The sequence below is a fragment of the Megascapheus bottae genome, chromosome 10, assembly GCF_031878675.1.
Source record: "Megascapheus bottae isolate mThoBot1 chromosome 10, mThoBot2.hap1, whole genome shotgun sequence".
NCBI lineage: Eukaryota > Metazoa > Chordata > Mammalia > Rodentia > Geomyidae > Megascapheus > Megascapheus bottae.
The window spans coordinates 48119709-48136728 of NC_143518.1; the positions used below are offsets into that span (position 1 = coordinate 48119709).

General features: G+C 38.0%; 1 protein-coding gene across 1 annotated transcript in view; it reads left to right on the forward strand.

Moving 5' to 3' along the window:
* Ush2a (usherin) overlaps window positions 1–17020 on the forward strand; it is a 606255-nt gene that overhangs the window by 417116 nt on the left and 172119 nt on the right. Inside the window, exons 43-45 of the mRNA XM_090341196.1 lie at window positions 2429–2592; window positions 13964–14173; window positions 15537–15739. Of these exons, the coding sequence (XP_090197322.1) occupies window positions 2429–2592; window positions 13964–14173; window positions 15537–15739 (577 nt within the window). The remainder of the gene's footprint in view (window positions 1–2428; window positions 2593–13963; window positions 14174–15536; window positions 15740–17020) is intronic.

The window sequence follows — 17020 nt, forward strand, 5'->3', positions numbered from 1 at the left end:
AGAGGGAGAAAGAGAAAGATCTATATAGATAGATAGAGAGAGATCTGTAAACAGAGATGACATTTTGTTATTTGAAGCATCTAAAGCCATCCTTTCATTAAACATTTATAACACCTTGAAATCAGCCATCCCAATTGTATTAGTGCATCCATATGACATGTTTCTTGTATGTTTCTTCTATTGTGTTTTTTAACCTAAATTGTGATGCAGTCCCTTCAAGTATCAGAGTAGCTAAGCTTTACAACAATTGATGAATTATGATAGTACCACTTAATTCCATTCACTCCACTTACAGAAAGGACACAAAAACCCTGGTATTGGTTTGGGGCCCTAAAAATTATTAATCGCATAAGCATCTGGAAGACAAATTCAAATAGTGTAGGAGAGGAGATAGAAGCATCCAGACTTCAGTTGAATTTCTTTTAAGCCATTTTATGAAGTGAAATACAATTATAAGTACTTTACCCAGGGAGAGAGCTAATGAAGCCAAGGTCACTGGTTCAATTCCCTTATGAGCCATTAGCTTCACTTCGTTCCATTGTCACAGACCTGCCACCCTTTTAACCCCGACTCACGATCCTTCATATTCATCCTGGTGGCTGTAAAGGAAACTTGGCCAGGCTGTTTGGATGCATAAGCAAAAATCTACCCCCTCTGCTGGAAAGATAACTCAGAGGTCAGGTCCAGCAAAAATCTACCCCCCTGCTGGAAAGATAATTCAGAGGTCAGGTCTCTGTGATGTGACATCATCGCTATATGGACAGACAAGACTAAACCATGATGGTAACCATTAATATCATCCTAATGTCCTCCGAGTAAAGCATGCTCTGAAATCAAGCTGTATTTCAACTTCAACTCAGATCCTGCTTATTTATTCAGTGACTTAGATAATAAATTACCTATCTTTTCAATCCTCGTTTAGAAAAGAAACCTATGTAGTGATTTATAGAGATTTGGGGAGGAATGAATGCATTAATTCATTAGACTCAAGGAACGTGACAGTGATAGTAAGCTTTCCATTGCTACAGACCATGTGAACTAGTTAATACCTGTGAACAGGTACGTGTATTCGTTTTCTAGTACTATGGGGTGGCTTAAAACGACAGGCAGTTAGAAAGATTTCCATTGTAGGAAAGAAGGAAACAAATACAAGTAAGGGAAGAGAGAGATAGAAGACCTAATGCTGGCAACTCATTTAGAAGGAATCAGTAGGTGGCAAACTCAATACACCACCAAGCATTCATGTGTAGCTACATTAGCAAAGCAACATGCTCAAGTGTGATTGAGGCAGAACCCTGAAAAGTTATCTTTGGACCACAAATGAAAAACCAGGTGTGAAGCAAGAAGACTTCTTTCCCGCAGAGAAATGCTCTGAGAATACTGTCCCTCATTTTAGCACTCATCCTGAACAGGGCAGCCTCTCTTGCTTCCTGACTGGAGGAGGAGGTGACATACTGAGGCAGAGACTGTAGGCCTGAATTTAAAGGGACAGGAGCCTACCTGGATATCCTTGGACACCTAATGACTCCAAATTAAGCGATCATGATCTAAAGCCTGTGTATCCTCAGGATAATCATGTATTGCCCAGGGTGTCCAAATGAGTATTTCCATACAGTTCATTGTCCAGTCGTAGCTTGATTTTTGTCTGTTAAAGGAATTCCCCTACCTAGGTAGTTTGAAACCCAGCCAGGCAGATCATCTGCATAGAAGAGACAACAGGGATGTTTTATTCACTCATCAATCGCATATCTTATTTGGAAAGTACTCCTCATATCACACACCCCACCGTGTCGGGTTTTCTCCTCCTGCAATGCGATACTCAGTAAATATGTTCACACCATGACCAAATCCAGCCCCCTGTAGCGAAATTCTCAACAGGAGAAAGTTGTACAGTGTTGGTCACAGTTCCACTTTCACTTAAGGGTTTATCTATCTGCACATGACATTCTGGGAAAGAAGCAGAGGGAAAGAAGACCTGATGAGGGACTCTGATGGTTGACAATGAATGAATTTCCCCAAAGGAAGAGTGTAAAACTCCCTGAATCTAATTTAGATAGAAAGCTGGTAGGTTGCCAGCTTGGTAATTACACCTTGAATTCAGTTGTAATCCTTATTACTTCTGAAACAATAAACACAGTGAAAATTATAGATATATTTGATTAGCATTCTCAACAAAATATTTCCTTGCCACTTCAATTCAGGCTATGATTATTAAAAAACAATAACTATATTTTATTATTTCATTCCATTTTATATATATTACATAATTACATATATTTCATTATTATTGCATTTCATGGAAGGACAAAGGAAATCCCTGGATTTTGTGAGGAAAAAGCTCATATTTTGTTTGTATAAATAAAATAGCAATGTATGTATCATTTTCTTTTCTTTTCTGTTCTTTTTTTTTTAACAAAACTACCTTTAGGTTTACAACATACGCGTATAAGCTGTATGTCCACAACAGTGTGGGTTTTACACCAAGTCATGAAGCAACTGCAACAACATTAGCTGGTATTCCAGAGAGAGGGCCTAATCTCACAGCCTGTGTTCTTAATCACACAGCCATTGGTGTGAACTGGACCAAACCAAGTGAGTACATTGCTCATAGCTAGTTCCCCTCCAGGTTCAATGCCCAAGGTATTTGCACGGTTCTCTCCTGGATTTGTGTGTGTGTCTCTTTCTGTGCAAGCCTGTGTGTGTGTGTGCGTGTGTGTATGTGCGTGCGTGTGTGTGTGTGTGTGTGTGTGTGTGTGTGTGTGTGTGTAGTGTGCTAATCTGAGGACTTGAACTCAAGGCCTATGTGCTGTCTTGAGCCACAGCTCCAGGTCTTTTTGGTAATTACTTGAAGGTAAGAGTCTCCCTCATGGCTTTTGTTGCCCAGGCTGACTTGAAAGCACTAAGCAGTAGCCTCCGACCTCATTGTTTCAATCAGATAAAAACAAACACTAAATCCACTGCGAAAATACATATTCTAATCATTTCTTAGATATAACTTCATATGGCAAAATAGTTGGATCAAAACTTATTACTGCATTACTAAATATTGGAAAATAACTGATTTGTGATGACTCAGTTAAAATATTTTGTGTTGGGCTGGAGTTTGGCCTAGTGGTAGAGTGCTTGCTTAGCATGCATGAAGACCTGGGTTCGATTTCTTGGTACCACATACATAGGGAAAAAAAAGCTGAAAGGAGTGCTGTGGCTCAAGTGGTAGAGCTCTAGCCTTGAGAAAACACAAGGACAGTACTCAGGCCCTGAGCCCAAGCCCAGGACTGGCAATATATTCTGTGTTATAGAAGAAAATTCTGGCTTGGAGTGTGGCCTAGTGATAGAGTCCTTTCCTAGGCATTCATGAAGCCCTGGGTTCAATTCCTCAGTACCACATGCACAGAAAAAGCCAGAAGTGTTGCTGTGTGTCCAGTGGTTTCTCCTTGAGAAAGCCCAAGGACAGTGCTCAGGCTCTTTGTTCAAGCCCCAGGACTGGCAAAAAAGAAAGAAAAGAAAAGAAAATTCAGCACAATAGAGTAATTATCAAGTTGTAAGTGATGTAAAGTATCAACTGGTTAAATAATACTAGCTGAATAAGTATGAGTTATCATTAACTGTATATAAAGGCTAAGAGAAATGGTTCATTTAGAGTACTTGAATACATTTGTTTCAGTGTTTCCAGTTAGCAAATCCCAGCTCAAGCCGATATGTGGTATCGTTCATTGTAAAGTATAATCAGCACTTGGGTGACTCAATTTTCTTTTACTTGGCTAGGTGTCTTGTGGGAGAAATTACAGGAAAAATGACACTTGTATCCATGGGTTCAGAGGTTTCAGCCATGTAGAATCGGCTTTAGTGTTTGGGGTCCTGAGGTGAGGTGGTACACACTGGTGGGAAAAAATGGCAAAAGAAGAGAGCCAGCAGAGACAGAGAAGGGTCAGGGTCCGCACGTACTCTCTTTAAGGATATGGCTCAGAATGACCTCTCTCTCTTTCTAGGTCCCACCTACTAATCATCTCACCACTTCCCAAATAGCTCCAAGGCCTGGGGACAAAGTCTTTAGTATAACCTGGTTTCAGGATCTAAAGAGCTCAAGTATACCCATACTGGTTATGCTAATCTGTGTTGTCACCAGAGGAGAAACAAGTTAGTTACATAAAGTAATTCTGGGGCTTTTCTGTAGATGTATGATTCTTATAGTCTGTGGGGTTTGTACCTAGGTCTTTAGGGTACTAAGGAGTCAGTTGATCTTATGCTTATCCTTCGAAACACCACTGGGGAAATAGATTTTATTTGGAGGTGTATAATATAAGTATAATATATTTCCATTCGTTTTTCCTCTTCCTCTGTGGTCCACCTCATCAACTGATTCATTTTAAAAGCAAGCTCATAAAAGTAGGCTCACCTCCCACCCCCCACCCCTTTGTGACATTTGAATACTTTAGTGAGGAAGATACGGCTGCTGAATTTTCACCAATATCGAGCCCTTATGTTATAATTGCATGCCTGAAGTAAGCTCCCTTATAAAAACTGACAAACCTAATAGATCTGAAGCAGCTCGCTGAAGTTTCATTTCCTTAGTAATCTGAACCTCTGACCTTCAGGATGTACATAATGCAATCTGCTGTTGTTTCTATTCATAACTTAGAAAGTCTGCAGGTAACTATTTGTGAGCACAAAGGTTAACTCAGATGCCGGTGAGGTATGCATCTTACAGTATCATTCTCTTCCTTTGTGCCACCTGCTATCTTAAGTAAATTAGTCATTCAGAGGCAGAGCCACATAGATTTTTGCATTTTATTTATTTATTTATTTTTCTTGATTGGTACAAAAGAAAGGGCTGGCAGATAGCTTGCTACGCTAAATAGCACAAAATAATGGATTTAATGGAAGTACTAGTTGAAAATTGTAGGAATAGTTGTACATATATTTCCCAAGTAAAAATGGCCTTTCAAAACTCAGAAAAGGTATTTTAATAGTGTTTATCTTTTAAATAGTGATATCTAAAGGTTTCACTTCTACATGTCAACACATGCATACAATGCATTTTGAACAATGGCACCTCTTACACAGGCTTTCTTGCCTGTGTTCTTCTCTCCCTGCACCCATTGTTTTGATAGAAAAATATGTTTGGTCAGACTTTGCCAATTACAGATTGAAAAATATAAGTTCTTGAAAATATTAAAGGTGCTAATTACTAACATGGATTTGACATACATAATGTAAGATAAATGCATTCCTCCATTTCCTCAGTTTGTTTTTATTTTGAGAAGAGCAAATATTACAAACTGGCAACATATAAATCATTTTGCCTAATCCATTCTTCATACTTATTTTACCGAGAATATTTGAAAAAAGAACCACATTTTGCCACAATCTTGTAATGATCAAAAGATTTTACATAAAAATGATGATTTTGAGATTCCCCTCAAAAATAAAATAATTAGGGGCCAGGAGTTTAGCCTACTGGTAGAGTGCCTAGCTTTCACAAAGACCTGGGTTTGAATCCTCGGTACCACATACATAGAAAAAGCCAGAAATGGTGCTGTGCTCAAGTGGTAGAGCTCTAGCCTTGAGAAAGTCCAAAAACATTGCTCAGGCCCTCAGTTCAAGCCCCAGGACCGACAATAAAATAAAGTAAGATAAAATAATTACATGAAACTCTTTCCACATTGCTAAAAGAGAAATAGCATCTAGTGCGACAGAATGGCTGCTTGTTTAGACAGCCAGGTCATTTTCATCAAGCTTGAACCATCTTCCTGGTGCCAGGAAAAATATGAAGTCATTGTCTCTACTTCACAAGATACACACACACATACACACACACACACACACACACACGAATATACAAACATATATGCCTAAATAAAATAAGCTTTAAAGTATATTGATGATTCATAGTAATCACAATTATTAAAAGAGATAGAAAAAAACCTTCACTTAAAGTGTCTATCCAATCTCTAGTAAAGTCTGAAGAGATAGAAACTGGAACTTAATTGTTTTAAAAAATCATATATAGTAACAGTAGTACCCAAATTCAAACTTAAAGCTTGGGCATCTAATCTGCTATTTCTCATGTACCTGGCCTTAATTGTTGCTTTATTCCACAGTGATTTGGTCAGGTCCTTCTCATTTTGACTGTTCACTGTAAAACTAAAAATGAATAGGAAATAACCACAAAAGGGAGCATGGTGAGGAGGGAGTGCCTCCTAAGAGGCCAGATCACAGACAAAGTCAAAGATGGCCAGAAAAGAGCCAAGAAACACCCCAGCCATAGTAAATACAGAAATTAAGGGAATTAAAATTTACCCCAGTGTCATCTATTTTATAGTCTGCCTATTTTATAGTCTTCCAACCTTCAAATGCTCATACTTTTTTTTGCTCACTCTTTTTCTTCTTCTCTTCCATTTTTCTTCTTTCCCTTTCTCTTTTCTACCAGTAGCATTTTGCTTAAGACAGCCTTGTTTTATTTATTATTGTTATTGTATTTGCCTTACTGGGTAGGTTGAGCTCAGAGATTCTCACATGCTAGGTTGGCACTCTACCACTTGAGTCACACCTCCATTTCTCCATCTATGGTTACCATCTCTCATTTTTATAACTAGAAAAAAATGGTCCAAAAGGCCAAATTAATAAATGATTTTTAAACTAAGTTTTGAGACCATAGAGACCAAAATTTGAACCACAGCTTCAATGTTTTCTGGTATTATAACTAAAATATGTCACTTAAATTCACTTAAGTTCCTGTTTTCTATTTTGAAACACAGAGATAAAAAATAAGTGCCCTAAAATATTGTAATAAAATGATGTAAGTTGTTAAGTGTACTCATTTTATATTATTCTATTTCTAAATTGTGCTTTCCACATCGTTTTTCAAAAGATGCAACAAATAGGGAAGCTATATCTAATAAACCTTCTCTTACTAGGCCTGGTCATAATTTTGCAAGACATTCAAATAAAATATGCATTTAGTTCAAAGTATACTATATACACATATATGTGTGTTACATGTATATAATTATTATCTGATTCAGAAGTCATTAAATCTAGAAGTTAGTAGATGTGGTCACCATGTGGAAATTACTAGAGTTGCAGTGTATCCATTTTACCCTTTTTCTTTTTAATGTTTAGCTTCTTCCCTGACCTTGAGATTGTATTTACCAGCCTGTCTTGAAATTAGTTGTACCCATGTGAAGCATCAATTAAAATATGATTGTACTAATGCAATCTCAGGGCTTAACATGTTGAGGATGCTCTTACACTTCCTCTGTGAACTGCGGCATGCCCTTCTTCTCAGTGTCATCTGTGGACAGGTACACAAGAGAAAGAAAGAGCCTGATTTCTTGACTGATTACATGGACACAATCTGTGCCACACTAATGGAGGCCCTGCTAGGAGATGTAAATTAGTATTGACTTTAAGTTACTGCTACTTGGGAGACTTTTGGGTGTAGCAGCTTAGCTACCAAAGTCTTTGTACATATCAACTCACCGAAAGAGGAGAAATCAGAGATCCTGTTTTTTTTGTTTTGTTTTGTTTTGTTTTGTTTTGCCAGTCCTGGGTTTGAGCTCAGGGCCTGAGCACTGTTCTTGGACTTTCTCAAGGCTAGAGCTCTACCACTTGAGCCTCAGCACCACTTCCGGCTTTTTTTCTATGTATATGGTACCGAGGAATCGAACCCAGGTCTTCATGCATGCTAGGCAAGCACTTTAATCACTAGGCCAAACTCCCGGCCCCAGATCCTGTTTTTATAGTCATAGGGAACATAAAGAATAATTTCAATGTATAATAGACTATCTCCTTTAAATGTAGTCTTCTCTAGAGGCCTACCCATAAGAAATGAGACACAAGGAAGACTAAGGTAGCCGAGGAGGTTTCACATCACAGTAAGTTGCTATTGACTGATGCATAAAGTAGATGGAAGTCGTGTAATATGTTATGGGGGAACTAAAGAAGCTGACTTGCATCATTGCCCTGAAAAGAACAACTTCCCACTTCAGAATTTCCTTGGAGCACCAGGCACTGGTGGTTCATACCTGTCATCCTAACTACTCAGGAGGCTGAAATCTGACGATTGAAGTTCAATACTGGTTTTATGACTGAAATCTTAGCTACTAAGGCGGTTGAGATCTGAGTATCACAGTTCTGAGCTAGCCTGGGTAGGAAAGTCAGTGAGGGACCCTTAACGCTAATAAACTACTTAGAAAAAGCCAGAAGTGGCACTTTGGCTCAAGTGGTAAAGCACTATCCTTGAGCATACAGGGACACAGAGACAGAGAGCCCAGTTCCTGAGTTCAAGCCCCAGACTGGCTGATGATGATGATGATGATGATGATGATGATAAATCCCTGAAACGATTTACATTTTGTCATATCCCTTTTTCACAGTAGAAAGAGAAAAAAAATGAGTTCTCAGTTGAAGAATATCCATGAGAAAGATCAATACTTCTTTTCTAATATGAAGTAAACTTAATGGGATCTTCTGGGTTTTCGTATTTGAACCAAACCATCTCTTCACAAGCTTATTTAGTAAGAGACAGCTACAGATTTTAATCCCTTGAATGGAGTAGCTGACTATAATTGATCCAGATTAAGCTAACAAATTTTATAAAAGGACAGATAGTTACTATTTGAGACTCCATATGCCATATAGTTTCTGGTGAAATGATTTTACCAAATAAACAACAGAGGTTACTATTAAATAGGCATAGCAGTGTTCAAATCAAATTCTTAATGGACACTTATGGATTCATTTTTGTATAATTTACTGTCCTTTTGATTTTTTTCTCCCATACCATTTGAAAATGTAGATAAACATTCTTAGCTCACAGGCTGTGTATAAACAGTTGGTGAACCAAATTTGTCCTACAGGCCAGACTTGACTAATGGACCATAGTTTGCTGACCCCTTGTCTAGATGCAAGAGACCTAGAGGACATAACTGATATTAAAAATAATTTCTAAAAATAATTCAAGAGCAAGTAAGGAGCAGACACTTATTGCTATTCTGGAAAGACTTTAAAGTAACACGTGTTAGAAACATGTTTGTGTCTTCTACGATTTATATACAGAATTCTCCCAGTAGTTGCATTAAGGAAATAATTAAGGCTAAATGAGGTCAAAGAGAAGTTCTGATTTTATAGGACTGATATCTTTATTAGCCTCACCCCTCTGACATCGCTGTCTCTGTCTCTCTGTTCTCTCTCTCTCTCTCTCTCTCCCTCCCCCCCCCCTCTCTCTCTCTCTCTCCCTCCCCCCCCTCTCTCTCTCTCTCTCTCTCTCTCTCTCTCTCTCTCTCTCTCTCTCTCTCTCTCCCTCTCCCTCTCCCTCTCCCTCTCCCTCTCCCTCTCCCTCTCCCTCTCCCTCTCCCTCTCCCTCTCCCTCTCCCTCTCTCTCTCTCTCTCTCTCTCTCTCTCTCTCTCTCTCTCTCTCTCTCTCTCTCCCCCTTCCCATTTCTTTCTTCATTTTTCCTTTTCCACTATATACCAAGAGAAGGTAATACAAAGTGTCAACAAGAAGGCAGCCATCCATAAGCTAGAAAAAAAATGCACTCACAAGAACCAGCACCTGACCATGAACCTGTGATTTCCACAACATAAGAAACCATATGAATATGATGTGCCATCTTATTGCTTCAAATACAAAAGAGTATTTATGCCTAAATTCCCAATTAATATGCATTCACACTTCAACTTTGTGTTTACTTACTTGCCATAAAAACACTTCAGATTCCATGGGGCAACAGTGTCTCATGTCTCAAACTTGTTATTCTAGCTGTTCTGGAGGCTGAGATCTGACAACCTCACTTCAAAACCAACTTGGGCAGCAAAGTCTGTGTAAAAGTCTGTATAAGACTCTTATCTCCAACTAACCACCAAAAGAGGAAGTGAGTTGTGGCTCAAGTAATAGATCCAGCCTTAAGTGAAAAAGCCAAGCAGAAGTACAAGGCCATGAGTTCAAGCCCCAAATACTGTCTCACACACACACACACACACACACACACACACACACACCCCACTTCAAATTCAAATAGCCTTAACTGTAACAGTTTGGAAGTCTCCATCCCGTAGCTCTCATGTTTTCTATCACATTTAATGAGATTCATTCAGAAATATAAACCAGCAACTTAAAGACCTAGAGCTCTTCTGTCCAACATATCCAGAAACCTCTTTGGCCTTTGAGTCTTCCTCCTAGATTGGAAAACTAGTAACATTGGACTCTGAACTACGGACCACAGTCCAAACATCTTAATCCAAACTATGAATCTCAACCAGATGCAACAAATAAAGTGGTTGAATGTAATCTAGATGTGATCTAGTTACTTGATAGAAAGAACATTGATATTGGTCAGTTCTAGGAACCGTTGACATGATTTTATCTTCTGTACTGTATTTTAAATGTTATTCATGATCAGTGATGTCTTTCACTATTTTTCCAGGTCTATTTTATTTATGATAAAGAATTTAATGTGGCTTTTATTGCTTTCCTTGCCTTTCTCACTTGTGGTTTTCATTGTTTGCTTTATAAAGTATTATCACTACTGCTATATAATAATTGGCAAAGCTGTTTAAGTGAATACTTAGTGCCAATTCTTAAATTTTCCTAGTAATGATTATTGTTGATTCTTTCTGTCCCTGGCAGAATATTTTTCAATATTCCCATCATAAAAGTTAGGAAAAATTAAATTAATTGAATTTTCCCTGAATTTTGCCTGTGTTCTGCTCTGAAGTTTAATGACTCTATTAATAAAGAAAGAGTACTGTTGAGTTAGATTTTGCTGTCCAGAGATGCTGACTGTTCCTGGTCACAAAACCTTCTGTAGCATACAGTAAGACATAAACCATGGATTGCACCACCATGTTTCCTTTCACTTGGCACCATGGCCTCTGTCCTATTTCAGAACATTGACACATGGTATAGGTTGAATGTGGACATGTAGTGGGATTTCATACAGTCACTGGTATATTGTCTATGCTTTTCTTAAGCTTGTCCTAATAAATTAAATATAGATATGTAGGTATATTAATTGGCCTTAATAGAGATACAAGACCTATCTAATAACCCAGGTAAAATCCATTCATATTTTTGAGTAGAGTTTGGAAGCACTTCATTAATATCATCAGGATTTAACTTTTTAACTGATCTTCCTTACAGTATGTGTAGTTTACATAAACATGAACTTCAAATTTAATCCATGGATCCATTACACTGGAACAAATACATATCAGTGAGTAATGGGACTGTAAGGTAATAAACAATATTTCTAATGAGAGAAGAAAATTTCACATTCACAACCTACATGGCCTTCCTGTGCCAGACATTATTATTTAAAAATATTAAAGGATACAAATAAGCATTCTTATGAATGGATAATAATGACATTATATTAAGCAGATTTACAATTCATAACAGAGATAAGAAGCATATAAATCCCCAGACTTTTCCAAATCAATTGCTAATCACCCCTCCTGATGCTAATTTCCTCCCAACCATACTGTCACATTTTGTTTGTTGTTGTTGTTTTTAGTTTTTGAATGTACCAATCCTGGGGCTTGAACTCATGGGCTGGGCACTGTCCCTAAGCTTTTTGGCTCAGAGCTAGTATTTGACCACTTAATCCACAGCTCCACTTGCACTTTTTGGTAGCTCATAGGAGAAAAATTCTCAACTCCTTTTCTGTCTTGGTACACTTCAAACCACAATCCTCAGGTTTCAGCCTCCTGAGTCAGTATGTTTCTAGGTGTGAGCCACTGCTGCCTGGCACATCCCACCTTTTAAGTAAAGTACTGCTAGAGCTAAAATTTCAATGGTATGCCTAGGAGAAATTAAAACAAAAAAATAAAAACCTAACACTCATTTTTTAAATGTCAGATCAAATTCTTAATGTTAAGGTGTCCTTAAAAGACAGTACTTTAGGGCCAAGGGTTTGGCCTGATGGTAGAGTGCTTGCCTAGCATGCACTAAGACCAGGGTTTGATTTATTGGTACCACATACATAGAAAAAAAAAAGCTGAAAGGGGTGCTGTGGCTCAAGTGGTAGAGTTCTGTCCTTGACAAAGCCCAAGGACAGTGCTCAGGACCTGAGTTCAAGGCCCAGGACTGGCAAAAAAAAAAGACAATACTATAAGTCCCTAAAGCAATTATTATACATTCCTTATAATTGAATATCACATAATAGAGAAATCACATTTCAATAATCATTAAAGATAAATGCCACCTTTTCCTCCCAAAGCTTGGACTAGAGCTACTGAACTTGTTTGAATGTATAATGTGATTTGTAATTTAAAACAACATTCTACCTTCTCCCAGCCCATCCCCACCCCATTCTTCTAACATAAGCCAAGTTATGGTCTCTGCTTCAGTCCATAACATAATAATGCTATTGATATAGCAATTAGCAATATACTACTTCCTCCTTTCCCCACAAGATTAGCTTAAACAGAGGACAGAAAAGTTTATAATTGGGAGCAGGTGAGGTTATATTTGTGATACCCGTAGTGACTAATTCTGGTATCTTTTAAGAGCTTATTTGTATCATAGAAGCATATTGAATCAGCCAGTTGTGGTGTTACTGGTTGGTAATCTCAGCATTCAGAAAGCTGCAATAGGAGAATCATGAGTTTGAGGCTAGTATGGGCTACAGAAAGGGAAAGGGAGAGCCAAGCATGATGGCTCATACCTGTAATCCTAGCTACTCAGGAGGCTGAGATCTGAGGATCAAAGGTTCAAAGCCAGCCCAGGGAACAAAAGGATCTGAGACTCTTATTAACCTCTAGAAAATGGGAAGTGGAGCTTGGCTCAAGGGTAGGGTAGTAGCCTTGAGCTGAAGAGCTCAGGGACAATGCTCAGGCCAAGTTCAAACCTCAAGAACCACAAGAAAAAAAAAAAAAAGGGAGAAGGGAGAGGGAGAGAGAGAGATTATCTCCAAATACAAGAGAACAAAATTAAACAAAACACAATGAACTAGAAAGGATGAAAGCCCTATCTAAAATTTTAATTAACATCCTAGGCTGATTTGACATCAATCCCTAGGGGGACATGCTTGTAACTCTGCTATATCCACAGTTTATGTAAAAGGAAGTCTAAGCAAGCATCACACCAGGTACCCCATAATGGATTTCACTAGCAAGTTAAAAAATGTCTTTAGAATCTATATAAGGAAATGCCTCCATTTACATTAACATAGACTTCTTCCTGGGATTATGCAAGGGAGTTTTTCTATGTGTTAGATACTTTTACACAGTTTCTCTTCATAATTGTTCTAGACATTTGTATAATCAAAACTACCACAATTATAATTTAAAAGAAATTTAAATTTGTGTTCCTAAATATGTCTATGCAATTAGATATGGGATAGGGTATAAAAATTGAAATTGTTCAATAAAGGCAACAAATTTTCTATCAACTAATGTTCTGTCTGTCTCTCTGACTCTCTCTGTCTCTCTGTCTCTGTCTCTGTCTCTGTCTCTCTCTCTGTCTCTCTCTCTCTCTCCCTCTCTCTCTCTCTCTGACTGGCACACACCACTCAGTACTGGGGCTTTAACTCATGGCCTTGGCACTGTCCCTTAGCTTTCTGTCTCATACCTGGTGTTCTACAATTTGAGTCACATCTCTACTTCTGGCATTTTGGTGGTTAATTAGACATAAGAGTCTCAAACATTTGGTCTGGCATTAAACCCTAGTCCTCAGCTCTTAGCTTCTTAAGTAGCTAGGAATATAGGGATGAGCCACAGGTATCTGACTTTCTTCCTTATACAAAACTGTTCAGTTGTGGAATATGAAGAATAGAAATTAAAAAATAAATTAACACCACCAGCACAAAAAGATTGCCACAGCATTTCATAGATCCATTAGATTGTCCATTGACCTTCTTTTCTCTCATCCTAGAAATAGCTAATAAATAGAGATATTTTTTCTCTTTCAGACCCTTTCAGGATAACTGCATTAATAACACTCTTCATTTACAATGAACAGGTTTTCAAGACCTACAGGGGGATGTTGTATATTATACAGTCTTTTGGAGTTCTGCTTCCTCGGATGAATCTCTGAAAATCCCCTCAGACATAAACTCTTATATCATTGACCACTTAAATCCAAACACAGAGTATGAGATTTTTATCTCTGTCTTCAATGGAGCACACAGCATCAACAGTACAAAGTTGTACGCAACCACCTGTAAAGGGGGTAAGTCCAGATCCAAAGAGATGCTTCACTTCAGAAATGCCAACGAAATGGATTGATTCTTTTTAGTTGAGATCAATCACCCCTCCATTATAAAATTTCCGGTGTGGGAAGGAAGGGGGAGGTCCAGGGCTAAAATGCTTAAGTGCGTGCTGTTGTCAAGTAGCTGATCAATACATGGTCCCATTGAAACAGCCACACAGGATCTAATAATGGGATATTAGCCCAGTTTGCTCCTGTACTTTTCAATGCCTGCTTACTTTCGAGCTGAGTTCACATCAATAAATGGTGACATTTAGAAGCCTTCCCTCTTGTAAGATTTTTCTTTCAGAAACAGTATATGCTTTGCTAAATAATAGCCACACACAAACTAAGGGCCTTCCCTGAACCACCAGAAGTGATCGGAGGAATAAAGTAGGGGGGGGGGGGAAATTGCCTATGATTCATTTCTAAGCCAGTTACCCAGGGGCAGAAAGCAAGGAAAGCAACTTGTGAATCTAAAATGTATTCAGAATGGTCTTTCTAATCCTTTTGGTTTTATAAAGTCTCATTATAAACATTATAATATCATTACCTCCCAAGCAAGTGTTCCAGGTCATTAGCAGAGCTCTTTAAGTGTGGAACCCATCTCCCTTTGTGATGGCAAAGGTCAACACCTTTTGTTTATAAAATAGGATGAATCACAAGGGTGATTTTTCAACTAGTTAAGATGGGTTCTTATGATAAAAATAGGTCTTTGCATAGTTATCTCTGACATACTTGAATAATTGTGTAATTTAACGCTAAGCAAGATTTTTTTCCTAATGTTAGATTTCATCATTACCTATGATAATCAACACTCAAAATCATTTACATAATGACAATATTGCATTATTGCTTCATATTGCTTGAGCTACAAGCTAGTAACATCAAATGATTTTTCACGTTCCACCAGCCTCAGTGTATTTGAGGGATTTTTTTCCCCTTAAGAAGAAAATTTCCTTTACTTCCCTCTCCATCTCCACCCCCTCCCTCATAGATATGGAATGAAGGGATGAAAAACAAAAATAAAACAAAAGACAGATACTAGATGTGTGTTAGAGGTGCAGGAGGAGAGAATAATTCATATTATATCCCACTGGTCACATAGTATTGAAGATTAGCACTGTGCTGGTGGTATAAAGCATTTTGCCACCAATTCTTCTGGTTCCTCACTGAGAATATAATAAGCCAATTTACAGAGGACTCCAGACTGTGATAAGTTCATCAGAGGAACAGAGATAAGCAAGGAACCCTTTGCTCAACCTAAATACTCATCTGCACTGAGTTTAACAAGTGCTTTTTCCCAGACAGCTGGAGTTGATTCCGTTTCTTCCTTTAATTTCAGAGCCTCAGGGCATGCCTCCTCCTGAGGCTGTCATCATCAACAGTACAGCTGTAAGTGTCATCTGGACGTCTCCTTCAAACCCAAATGGTGTTGTTACGGAGTATTCTGTCTATGTAAATAATAAGCTGTACAGGACTGGGAAGGATGCGCCTGGTTCTTTTATTGTGAGAGGATTGTCTCCCTTCACTGTCTATGACATTCAGGTTAGAGCATTTTTTTCATGGTGAAGCATGTGACTATGTTAAATAAAACATGCTGGGCTACGTCTCTAAGTGGATATTCTCTGTCCAGGGTTATAGTTTTCTTTATTTAGTGGAAAAGGGGGAATTGATGAGAATTAAATGTCTGGTGAGGGCAAGAGTGGGAGTTAAGACTAGGAGTCTCTGGAGAGATGGACCAAGATGGTGATGGGAATGGTGATAAAAATCTCACTGGCAAAATGGAGCAATTTGCAGGATCTAAATACATTTTATCACTTTGCATTTTTCCTTGTTCTTGTACTGATGTTAAAATCAGAGTCAGCCTATGAATGTGGAGATTTCCTCTCTTGTTCCATTCATGATTGTGTGTGTGTGTGTGTGTGTGTGTGTGTGTGTGTGTGTTTACTAATCCTAGAATATCTGGAGAAGTAATAGGACTTACATAATGTCCATTCCTTCTTCATAAGGGTAGATGAATTAAAACATTCATTTCACCTGTAGCATTCTGAATTCTGAATATAACAGGAAAATATAAGCAGAAAAATTTAAACATTTCATCTGAGGATGAAATACATATGTACATTCAACATGTTCTATGTCCTATATAGGTAAGGAAGTAAGATTTAAACATTTTTCCCCAGGGACTCTGAGAATATCATGAAGTTAGTACATTTTACCCGGCAAAGGTATTTATACATACATATGACAAAAATTTAAGCTACGAAAATTTAGCTTACTCAAGTCCAGCTCATTGGCCATTTCAGGGTCTATTGATTTAAAACATAGAGTTTATATGTTTTAGTAAACATATAAAAGACAAACCTAAATCCCAGGAATGAAATACCTTGTAAGAATATCAAGAAACAGTAAAGCTAATCGTGCAAATACATGAAGGAAACAGTATTTCAGTATCCCAGAAATTATAGAGACTTTATCTCTTTTCCCCCCAGTATTTGAGGATGAAACTCAAATAACTATCTGGCTGCAGCCAGATAATTCAGCCTTCCCCCATTATGACTTGGTTTGTTTAAAAAAAAAAACCATACCAAAGGGTACTTGGTGAAAGAAAAATGATACTTTGACCATTTTTCACTGCAATCTGAGATTCCCAGTAAGCTATCTGAGCTAGCATGGGACATGGAAGCTGCTGTTCATGGGTTTTAGAGACCATATGTAACCCAACCACATAGGGGTCACATTATAAAATAGAAATCAATATTTTTAGCAATAAATTTACAAATAAGTTTCCCACAGCAGGTGATGGAGGATTTACTCTAACATTCT